The following is a 12,534-nucleotide window of genomic DNA, read 5'->3' on the forward strand; positions in this document are numbered from 1 at the left end:
GGTAGAAAATCTTTTAAATGAATTTGAATAATGAACTGAATTTTCCACACTTTTTGACTACCATCAACTGAAATGTAAGTATGAATGGATTTAAATGACTTGTTTTTGTAAAGTGCCTTGATAGTATATATTCAATTGAGTTGAGTTAAAATCTAAAAGAAATATATTGATCTTTTTGTTCTTAACATGGTAAAAATGTCGAAATATAAGGGGTGTGAAAAGGTTTGAAAGTCACTGTAGTTCTTGTAGAAGCTTTCTGCTTACGTATCACCGTTTTAAATATAATAACTGTTAAGATTTTGATTTATTTACTGGTGACTGAACAAGCCGGTGTCATAAAGCAAACATAAATACGTCACGGGCAGCTGAAGTGAAAAAATAAAAAATAAAACTAAATAGTTGACAATAAAACGTAACGATACACCTTTCCAAAATTGCACCTCAGCTGAATTTAAATGAACCATCCCTTTGTTTCTATGTGTTAACCCAGCGCTTTGTCTTGTCTTTTGTCCTGCCCAGCTGCTGAACTGCATCATGGACATGGTGGAGAAAACGAGGCGCTCGCTGACGGTGCTGCGGAGGTGCCAGGAGGCCGACCGCGAGGAGCTCAACTATTGGATTAGGCGTTACAGCGACGCCGAGGAGCTGAAGAAGGGGGCGTCTAGCGGGCAGTCGAGGCAGCAGAGCCCTGCAGCACAGGAAAATGCAACATCAGGTAAAAAAATATATATATATATCACAGGTTCCAAAGCTTTTACAGAACAGAGCCTCTAAAGGATCCCATTCTGTGGGCTTTAAATTCAAAGCATGTTTTTGTTGCTTTAATGCAAATGTTTTTAGATTCTGCTTCAGTTTACCATTGTTTTATTTTAAATTCAATGTTTTCACCACTAAGTTTGTTCTCTTTTGTTTGCATTTTTATTTAACCTTGCCAATGTGCATAGTGAGAAGGATAGTAAGGTGGTATTTGTTCTTCCACATCTTTAGAGGTACAAATAAATGTGCTTGGTACTGTACAACTGTTTTTCCAGAGTATAATTATGTAATGGTTCACTTAAATAAACAGTAAAAAGTGTCGGAGTACAAAAAAAATAATAAAAAATCACATTGTTTGCTGGACAATCTTTTCACAGTATGTGATTCATCTTCTTTGTTTCCTCTGCAGAAATTCACAGGGAGCTTCTGCACCGGCCCGTGTCTAGTTATGTCCCAGAAGAGATCTGGAAAAAAGCTGGTGAGCACCACTTCCATGCTTAACTCTTCACTGCTCGACTTTGATCAAATCAAGGCTGTATTTTTTCCACTACGATGGAGAGTGAATGTAGGTTGATGAAACGAGCTGTTTTAAACGTCAATGCAGACCTGGAAACACTCTAAAATAAATGTTGCGTACCCCTTCAGTGCAAGTTGAGCACAATTCCTTTATTCTTAAAGGGGCATTTATAATGTGTGTTGGTTTAAAAGTTTCCTATTTCTCCTAATTTTGGATTCACCAGACTTTGTGGATGGTGGAGTCAATCAGAAAGGGTAATGCTCACCCATCACTGTAATGTTCAGCAACTCGGTTAGGGAATTTGATATGATATTGTCAGTCTGCTATCTTGTCATTGTTTGTTTTAAATCTGGTGCCAGTGTGATAATAAAGGTTGACCAAGACAACTACATCTTTGATTAGATTACATGCACAACGGTTTCTGAAGTTTTACTCTTAAAATGAGCAAAACATTCAGATTTAGGTCAACAGAGACGCATAAAATAGGGAGCGATTAAACATTTTATTGTTATTACTCTTAAGTTTTAAGTTCTTGGAATACCTAAGGTAGATATTTAGTATGGAACCACCAAATATGTATAGAAATACATTCTGTAAGGTTAGTATATTTTGGACTTTGACTGCTTGTTTAACTGACAGTCTTTATGGTACTTCAGTGAGTCGTAATATCAACCAGTGTGGTTTTCAGCTGCTGTAGTCCATCTGCTTCAAGGTCCAACATGTTCTTTGCTCAAAGAAAGGTTTTGACAGACCTGTGGGAATGATTTGTTATTTGAGCTCCTGTTGCCTTTCTATCATCCTGAAACAGCCTGCTTATTCTCCTTTGAACTCTGAACTTTGAACTCTGTTCAAGCCACTTGTGTTGGATTTTCTTCTTGGATTTTTTTTCAACAGTTTCTCAGTTTGTCAGACCATGTCTGTCTGTTCAGAATTCACTTAAACCCATTTCTTCCTCATTCCGATTCTCAGTTTGAATTTCAGCAGATCATTTTTCAACCACACCCAGCTGCCCATATGCCTTGAATTGCTTGCACGTGATTGGTCGATTTGGTATTTGAAAGCCAGCAATTGAACTGGTGATGCTGATTAAGAGCCAATGAGTCTGTAGGAGTATAAGATCCCATTAAGTTGCGTTGTGAAGAGGAGTTTATGGTGTCATTATTTCTTGTAAAACTGACACAGAAATGATCCCCAATGGCAGGATGAGGAGAAGAACCGTTACAAGAACCTTTTCTTTATTTCACCTAATGGAAACCTAATTGAAAACTGTGTCAGACAGTGGAGAAAAAAAAAAAAAACAAGTAATAAAGGTGTATCTAATCGAAGCTTATGAGTGTATATACTCACTGGCATGGCTGCCTTGAAGAACTGTAAGGAGTCCACTCTGTATTCAGCGTCAGTGATAGATTATATGTGCCTTTTAAAGTTGTTGGAGAAAAGAAATTGCCCCCCTTGCTTGACCATGCATGATGTGTGTGATACTCAGAACAAGTAATATGCATTTAAATTGAATTGAGTAACACCGTTGGAGCTCCCACTGCTCTCCAGTTCTCTCCGTTTCCCTCTCCAGCTTTGATCGATCTTCCATCTCAGGCATTCGGCGTGTAATCACGATTCAATGCACAAGGCTTATATCTCTAGGCGCCAGAGAAATATTTATGACTTCAGTCAGCACAGTAGGTTAAAGACAAAACCACCCTGGTTTAAATGTTTTCTTCAATCAGATTGGAGAAAAATGTATTTAGAAATGTGTGCATTTTGTCTCATATCGACAACATTTTGCACGTAGAATACATCTGTAACGTGTTCAAATAAGGCAACTCAACCATTTAATAAGATATAAAACTGTTTGTATTTTGGGGTCTATTGAAAAAAAAAAAAACAGGGCTTGCTCTTCGTCACTGACCCTTTTTTTGAAGAGAAACTGATATAAATGTAACCCAGAGAGGATTGCAAAAAAAAAAAAAAAAAGAAAGAATTTTTAATACAATGGCGAGCAGCCGTGAATACATCTGTTTGAAACAGGCAAATGTTTACAGTTAGCGATAAATATTCAAGCACCTTGCACGGTTTCCTACCACTTCTCCCACCCACTTCCCCTCACCGCGTGGGCCTCTGGGATCACAATGGAAATGCATAATTTAAATGTAAATTGGCCTATTTGCATACACAATTAGTCAAGTTACAGGCATGACGGGAACAAACACAAAAAGCCCTCCTTTTGCTTTGACAGGATTCTGTCGTTTAATATCCACACTCAAGGTCATTCTTTGCTCTAAACAAATGTAAAATAACACACTGGGAAAGCTTGAAAGCACTGAGTTATTATCTGGAATAAAATGGCTTGTCCTTTTGACTTTGGTATGTTTTTTTGTTTTTTTCTCACCTAAATATAAAAGATACATGTTTAGTTTGTTTTCTGAATAAGATATCCATCATCAATTTAATAAAAAAAACATTGATGAAAATTACAGAAGAAAGTGGCCTGATATTAATTACAGATATAGAGGCTATAGAGTGTGATACAAGAAAATTTGCTGTAGATTTATTCAACATATATTTGGTGCTGTCAGTAAAGATGAACCCTTGAGGAAAAAATGATCCATTCTTTAATGTGACTGAGCTTGGCCAGTGGGGATTTATTGTGCTGCATGGATTTTTTTTCCATTTTTATTTGTGATGATCTCATGGACTCTTAAGCAACGTTACCACCTCCCCTGATGAGAAACGGGCATCGTAAATTTTCCAAATATCTGATGAAACGTCTCATCCCAGAGTCTCCGTGAAGTTTACCAAACCCCACACATTTACATTTTTACAGTGGGATGTACAAGATTTAAAACTACCTCAACCCTAAACACTAAAAGAAAAGAAAAAATGAGAAGCGGTATCTAATTTTTAGGACTTTGTTTGTGGGTGTGGGGGGGTTCTAAATTGGTTTAGGTTTGAAATAATCCTGCTAAAATTTAAACCCTACATTTCTACACTCTGAATGAACACTGAACGGCAATTACGTCTTCCAGGCGACTTCTAGATTGACGAGAGGAAATATTTCGTAGGCAACATTCTAAAATTTGAACTTCCATTGTCTGACTCCCTCATTCTTAAAGCCAAACTCCAAACACAGTGTGAGGAAACGCATGAAATTCACTGTTTACAAACTCCTTCCAGAAGAGGCGGTGAACGAGGTCAAGCGGCAGGCCATGTCTGAGCTGCAGAAGGCCGTGTCGGAGGCCGAGCGAAAGGCTCACGAGATGATCAGCACCGAGCGGGCGAAGATGGAGCGCACGGTGGCTGAGGCCAAACGTCAGGCAGCCGAGGACGCACTCTCCATTATCAACCAGCAGGAGGACTCCAGCGAGGTATCTGTAACCTTTTGGTTCTGTCTGGTGCTTCTGGATACGGCGTCGAATTCTATCTCGATGCATTTCTGTTTTAGAGGCTTTCAAATAAGATGGCTACTGGGACTTTCTTGTATACAAGGGGAAAAAATAATCTGCATGATTGCTTTAGGAGAATCTGATGAAACATCTTTTGCAAAAGGTCAAATATGCCCTGCTTTAGATGTTCTTCTTTTCAGTCAGGATATTGTGGGAGAGTCAAATACAGGCATCTGCTGCTTTAATTTCCCCTCCGTCTTCTATGTTTCACACGCACTAGCCAGAATGTAAAGGACGTTGTTTGTAATTCAGCTGAGAGGGAGTAAGGAAAGCGGCCCTCGTTTGCTAATGACCACTGGAGACCTTGAGGTTTTAATCAGTTAAGTGAGAGGGAAATATGGCTCACATCTGACATTAATTGGCGGAGTGATGCTTGTGAAAGAGAAGCGTCTCGGGGGAGAACTTTTAGAGGCTGCCTGTAACTCTGCTCTCCCGTTTCCAGTGGATGTACAGCAACCCTGAAAAGCTTTCAAGACATCTAGGAGGTCTTTGTGTCGAAAGAAAAGACTTTAAATCTGCTTTTGCTGTCTTGTACATATAAGCTCATAGGCCTGTTTTATTATATATAGTTGCACAAACCACAGTTTGTTAGTTTTGTTGTTTTTATTGTAATTTTGCTTTCCCAAATCTCCCTTTTGGGGTTTGCTCGTGTTGTGTTGTGTTTTCAAAACCTTTAACAAACAGAAAGCTGATGTGTGACCCACTCCTGAGTTTGCATTTTATAAAAAGTTAGTGCTGCAGAATGGATTAAGACCACTTAGATTGGATGAAGGGTTTCTATGAAGACCAGCTTCCAAGTCTTGCCACAAATTCCAATGCATATAGGTCCGGACTTTGACTAGACCCTTCTAACACATGAATATACATTGATATACAACATTCCTCTCTTCCTCCAGTTGTATGTTTGGGGTTGCCATCATACTGGAAGGTGAAACGTCACCCATATTTTTTATTTTATGTTTTTTTTTTTTTGAGAAATTAAAACCATACAAAATGTTCAAAACAGTAACTAGATATATTTGCTGCACAAACACACAAATATCTGAGGGATTATGAACCTACAGTTCCACTAATGTGTCTTTTTTTTTTCCTTCTCCGTATGTCCATCAGAGCTGCTGGAACTGTGGTCGTAAGGCCAGTGAGACGTGCAGCGGCTGCAACACGGCGCGTTACTGCGGCTCCTTCTGCCAGCACAAGGACTGGGAGAAGCATCATCATGTCTGCGGTCAGACCCTCCAGGCCCAGCAGCAGCAGCAGCAGCAGCAGCAGTCCAGCCAGCAGCAAGGAGGAGCTCCGGGCTCAGAGACTCCAGCTCCCATCAGCTCGTCAGCCTGCACTCCAAGCAGCGGCACCGGAAGTCCGGCTGCAACCCCGCCTGCCGCCACCCCGCGCTCGTCCACCCCCGGCACCCCGTCCTCCTCTGCCCTCGACAGCACACCTCGCTAGGAAAGCTTCCCCTGTCCTTCAGTCGGTTCTTAAAACCCACAAACAGCATGACTTGTCCTCATCTTGACATTGCCTTGCAAAGATTCTGAGAAAACACGACTGGTGGACACGGACAGCGGTGCTTCTGTCTGACTTGCAACGTGGTTGACGGAGGAGGAAGACGAGGTCCATAATCAGGTCATATTGACTTGCCATGACTTTAAGGAAACACAAAGATATTCTTTGTTTTGAATGAATGAATTTAAAATTGACATCCTTTTATCGCTACACTTCTTTACTCTTGTTGTTTGTCGTATCTGTCGTTGTCAGTGTCGTCATTGTAGCTTATCTTACTTTCCCTTGTAAATATGAAAAGACTGGTAGGAGGAACTCAAGACCTCCCCTTTACAAATGTTTTATTTTTAATGCTTCATTTAAGCTTTATTTCCTCTCGGTTCCAGACCTTACACCTAAGTTAACTTTACATGCAGAGCAGAATGACCAAAGTGGTCAATGCTTACAGCAAAGGAAGAGATTAGATTTTAATACAGGCTGATGAATAAATAAGGGGATGGACTGGACCTCTGGCTTGCAGACCCAGCCGCCAAGAAATGGGCAGATGTGCAGCAGATTGCAAGTCGAGCCAGCTGTTCAGGCGGCATTATTTCCCTCTCACTTGTCGTAATATCCAGGTCAGTGGGCTGTGAAATCCAAATCCGAGTCCCCCCCCCGAAGGACGTGAAAGGAAGACTTCTTGGACATAATGCAAAAACTTTGCCCGCAGCGCACACACACTCACACACGGGATGTACTACGAAACATCGCGCGTGCACGCCCGCCCGCCGCCCGGTTACAAAAGCTCTTTAACAAGCAGAAAATGAGGTTATCATCTTGCCTGCGAGACTGTCGGACATCTTCGATGGCAGCCGCTGGGCGGCTCAGACCTGGAAACCCAACAGTGTGCAGACGTGCTCCTCCTCTCTCAACTTTTCTCCATGCTTCTTATTCATTTTCTGTAGATGTCACGCTGTTAAGCTTCCTGTCCTGTGGCGTCACTAATGGTTATTTATTGAATCTGTGTTGGACACTTGTGACAATGCATAGTACCTGGGGAAAAAAGTCACAGTGCAAACTCGTCATAATTCCATCTCTAGCTAGAGCAAAAAGAGATATAAAAAAAAAGAAGTGTTACCTTTTTTTTAAGCTGCTTTTCTATTCTGTGTGTAGATGGTAGATTCTTTGTAGCTTCATGAATTTTTTCCCCCCCTCCCTCTAAGAAAAGACACAATATTATATCTCAGAGCTGCTACTTAATTTTGACCCAGATCTTGTCTGAGAACTAGCATGTTGCGTGGAATGCTAAGCTAAATGTTTTGTACAAGGGACATACAATGCTGGGAAAAAGTATTTGCCCCCTTCAGATTTCTTCAGCCTTTTGTTTATTTTTTTGTTACACCTAAATGTTAAGATCAGAATGGATTGCGTTTTGAGATTTTTTTTTTTTAGCCTACTCCGTGTTGTCAGACAGGTACCATTTAAGTGATTCCCTGTCTGGCAGAAATCATCCTTGATCATGGCTAAAGAGATTGAATTTAGATTTTTTTTTTTTTTTTTTTTTTTTAAATGGCATTTTTGTATTTACTCAGGATATCATTGTCTGATCATGATCTAAAATATTTAGGAAACAAAAAAGCAGAAACGGGAGAAATCTGTTACAGGACAAGCACCTTTTCACGGCACTGTACATATATGTATTTGCACTGTCATGGAAATTCTTTTGGCATGCTTCTTTTCAACATGTTGGAGCCATAATTCATCAGAAATTTTGTAATCTGTATCGGCATCATCACTCTTTTTTTTACATTATGTTGAATTGATGCAGTTTTAACACATAAACACATCGAACTCATTTTGTTTCCTATTTAACATTCTAAGAATAGCACCCAAAATGTTTTTATTTAAATAGCTACACGCTGTGCATGTACATTACTGAAGATTTGTTAAATATTTGTTTTTTAGAGAAAACGCAAAACCACCAAAAAAATGACAAAATACAAAAAAAAAGTACTCTAACAAAGTGATTTTCCAAATGCAGAGGTGTAGACTTCGATTCAGAGCTTTAACACTGCAAAGCACCAGGTCTCACACACACACACACACACACGCCTACACACGCATACACGCACACAGTATTACTACACAAGTTCAACATGAAACACCAAAAACAGCCAAAGACTGACACCAAGGACCAAAATCCTGATGTAAACATGTTTTAAAAGGAGGTTCGTCCACTTATGTGTTATTTCAATATCACAAATTAATTTCCTTTTAAGCCTTTGTGGATCTCGACTGTAACCCATAATGAGAGAAAAAAAAGGAGGAAACACAACAAAATCTTTTACTATTTACCAGGAGCAATAATACAGAATGTGACATTGTAAACATTTTGTTGAAGAATCAAGATTAATTTTTCATTTCATGTTAGAGATGCACCGACCAGAACGGCCAGTTTCTCCAGTCGCTCCCAGCTTTGTTGTTTAAATATCAATTTTAGTCGATTCCAGTCTCTCTTTAGTAACTACAGCACAGGCAACATTTAAAATTTTGTCTGTCATGACAAGCCAGTAATCATTTATTTAAGGCGATATCAATGTTGTCTCTGAATAGTAAAGCAAAAATTAAGTGGTTACAGATTTCATATTTAAGCTATATTCAGCAACTTATATAGCGCTAAATCTAAACTAACTTTTCATACTTTTACCAGTCATAGAAAATAAGTATTTTTGAGTCTTTTTTTTTCTCAGTAACAACATCTTCACTGAAGAGAGTTTTTTTTCTGCTGCACAACCTGATAGTACTTCTATTTGGTGCATTCAGGGATCAAGAAAGAGATCTTTTTTTTTTTTATTTACCCATCAGGACCTACTGAGTTGATTATCTGACAGTTTTCCGGTGCATCTCTAGATCTAGTGTCCTTGTCGGCTTTAATTTGTTTTCAGTTTTGACAATATGAAAGTAAAGCTTGACTTTTGGACCACTACCATTTGCATTTTCCTCCCCGAGTAGTTTATTCCAAATACGGGATTAAAACGACGACACTTTGTTGTAAATGTTCAATACAAGTAAAACAAACCTCCCACTTGCATTAGAAGAGCACTTACCCTGACATACTCAAAGGTTCCTCACCCCAAAACACCTTGGTGCTATACAGAAGCATGCTACAAAAAAAAAAAAAAAAAAAAGAGAAAAAATTCTGACCTCAAGAGACAAGTGGAGGCCCACACAAATGTTTTGGGGCACTTTGCTCCCTCCAGAGTTTCTTGTTTCTTTCCGCAAGTCAACTTAAACACCTGCACTCTCGAATTCGAAGGGTCACGTAGCCCAAAACGGTGTCCAAGTCCCGACTTCTCAGAAGCTGTGACAAGACAGCCAAGCTGTTGGAAAACATTACAACAAATGACGAACATGTTCATTCTTCTATCAGGGCAAAATCTGAGTAAAAAGACAAAGAAATAAAAAAAAGAAAAAAGAAGCTAAACTCGTAGTCAACAATTCTTTGAGAAGCTCTATTTTACCTGTTTTCCCTTCTCTAGCTGTGCTTTGCTACAAATTTCTATGTGGCAAACAAGTTTGTCTCACTCTACCTCTCAGAGCACGATAAGAGCATCAGTTGTGGCACTGATACTGGTCTAGTCTAAACCAAATGGACACAAGAGAACAGGAAAAAAAATTAACCCAAAGTCGAAGCTCATACAGCTGCAAAACCATATCACTACTTGGTAACAATGCAGACCTCATAAATAAATGAAACATAAATGAATAGAAATAAGTAAAAGAAAAAAAAAAAGGAAAAAAAAAAAAGCTTTTGTTATGTTCCTTTAAGCCTTTGAGTACACCAAGAGTTTGAAATGTTTGAACAAATCTAAAAGTGTGTGCAAATTTTAAAGAAAATTGTTGTTTCTTATGTTTATGATATATAAAGTAAGATCACAGAGGAGAAATTGTCTCTCTTGTTCTTCTTTTCGTCCCTCTTTTCTCCTTTTGTCTGTTGTGAAGACATGCAGATGTGCTGGTCGACTTCAGCCGGGGAATATATACAAAAGGCAAATCTTGTGACAAAAAAAAAAGGGAAAAATTAATAAATCAAAACTAAAATAAAAAAATGAACGCCATTGATTTGGACTTGCCTATTATTTAAACTTCCTAGATATTAGGAAATGCAGGAACGATGCAGAGGCTGCGTAGCATTAACCAGAGGCATTGAGTTGAACTTCAAGGGGACGGGAGGGCTTTTCTGGTCTGTTGGCAAAATGTAAAAAGGGAAAAAAAAAAAGTTCAAATAATTTGAAGTCGTTGTGCAATACTTTATTAAGATATAAAAACCACAGGTTAGTGGTAGGCTGACACGCGGCGGTTTTTAAACCACTTAGAGTCAGAGTCTTCTAGAGAGCTTTCCAGTCTACTATGTCAGAACTGTGGTTTCTTGTTGATTTCATTCTTTTGATTTATCAATTTTGATTCTTTTCATTTTTTTGGACTGTAAACTATGGTCTGTCAGTCTGTGAAACTTTGCAGTATAATTCTGGTATTGTTGTTCTCTTTACGGTGTAATAAATATGTTCATTCTTGCCCATGGACTTGAGACTTCTTTTGTGTTCTCTGATTGCATTTTGCTCTGATGATATTAACACAATCAAAACAGCATTAAAACATTTCAGTGTTTAAAATGTTTACTAATATTTTTATAAGCATGGTTCTACGGATAGATTATCAGCATTTAGTATCTTAACGTGCAGTAGCATTCGCGCTCTCTCTCCTTTAGCCATTAGCTTAACTCTGCAATACAAAATAATCAGTTTAACTGAATTGGACTGTTCACTACAGATACTGACCTTTTTTATGTAGTTGTAATTCCAACACATCTAAATTATCCCTTTAAATCAACAAAACGAGATGAAAGATAAAAAAGTGTGAATTAAACAACCCTCAAAGATTTGATGTTCTTAACCTTTTTAGTGCGTCTTCGGTTGTACACACACCCATGTAGACACCTAACCTTCTGAATGCGGTAATTCATGCAAAGGGAGCCCTGACCTTGTAATAATATACTGTACAGCACATCGACTGTATGGTATGAAAATGAGCTGAATTTTTTTTTTCGCTTACTAAAACATTCTGAAAAACGAGTTCAGCTTCTTAACTAAATTGACAAAAGTTACAGTTACAATTAAAACGTGACACATGGCAACAAAACAGTGCAGATATGCAGATATGAGCCTTTGATGGAGCTAGTTATGTGTTGCTCTGGGACCAGAACAATTAACCTCCTGACTAACCCTTTTTTTTTCATGCCAAACAAGATTGTAATGGAGCTCAAAGAGCTGGGATCAGCAGCTGGCTTTTCGAGGCACAAAGCGGCTCGTCGGCTCTGGAAGCGCAGCCCCGTATATGACCTCCCTCCCTATCCTTATCTCTGTGTTGAGCCACTTCGTAGCTGATAAAGCTCCAAAGGGATGAGTTGGACTGCTGTGATATTCCTGCCACATTCTTCTGCATAAAGTTCATTGTGACCAAGACTCTTCTTTTTTTTTCCCTTCTCATCCTCATCTTCTTTTTGCTCTACCTTTTTTTTTCACTCTCTCTCTCTTCCTCTTATCAAGCGAGGCAGAAGCAGACACCGACTTGAATTAAGCGCTAGTTTGAAGAGAGGGTGGGCGAGCTGTATGAAGCTGATAATACAAAATGGATTTTCTCAAACAGAGAAAAACAGCTGTCTCCATTATTTGAATGCTTCACCTTTCCCCGCTCCATTAATTGGCTCTTTGATCACAGGCAGAGGTGCGCGGTGGCTGATAAGGACCAGGTTATTAGTAAAGTAGCCTGGAGGACCCAGAGGCGGCTGTCCGTGGCAGGCTGCGGGAGATGAGATAAAGGCGACGTGAGTGGGTGCTGGTGAGTGATAGGGGCTGCGCCACTGGCCTTCGCGTCACGGCGTTCAGGGTGGAGGGGGAAAGCTTCAGCGGCAGGACGGAGCGCGATACAGCAGCTAATTCGGGATCGTGATTCATCTTGCGAGGAGAAGAGTGTAGTAGGATTTGATTTTGCAGCTGCTTTCCCCGTCCTAGTAGAGGACTATCATCTTTTCTCTCTCTCAATCCTCTGCCTCGCTCATCCGCTCACAATCAAACTGTGAGAGGGAAATTTGCCTTTTGCTAAATCAGTGATAACTTTTGCGAGGGGGAAAAGTTGACGGAGGAGCCCGCCTCAAATCGAAACAGGTTGTTTCCTGTGATGTTGCAAGGAGGGAACATTTGTGTATTAGGTTCACTGAAATCTGAACAAGACGAAGCCCGGTTCATGTATTTCTCACGTCCACTGACGAGGAGCAATTTGCTA

At 39.6% G+C, this 12,534-nt stretch overlaps 1 protein-coding gene across 9 annotated transcripts in view; it reads left to right on the forward strand.

Moving 5' to 3' along the window:
• Nucleotides 1-10,775, forward strand: part of runx1t1 (RUNX1 partner transcriptional co-repressor 1) — a 102,032-nt gene extending 91,257 nt beyond the window's left edge. For 7 of the 9 annotated variants that reach the window (XM_044138517.1, XM_044138515.1, XM_044138514.1 and 4 more), the window contains 4 exons: nt 520-715; nt 1,166-1,234; nt 4,445-4,635; nt 5,824-10,775. In XM_044138517.1, coding sequence (XP_043994452.1) covers nt 520-715; nt 1,166-1,234; nt 4,445-4,635; nt 5,824-6,159 — 792 coding nt within the window. In that variant the 3' untranslated portion in view covers nt 6,160-10,775. The remainder of the gene's footprint in view (nt 1-519; nt 716-1,165; nt 1,235-4,444; nt 4,636-5,823) is intronic. The other 2 variants (XM_044138512.1, XM_044138520.1) reach the window with 1 other exon arrangement.
• Nucleotides 10,776-12,534: the final 1,759 nt, after the last annotated feature.

This window comes from Gambusia affinis, linkage group LG14, assembly GCF_019740435.1.
Source record: "Gambusia affinis linkage group LG14, SWU_Gaff_1.0, whole genome shotgun sequence".
NCBI lineage: Eukaryota > Metazoa > Chordata > Actinopteri > Cyprinodontiformes > Poeciliidae > Gambusia > Gambusia affinis.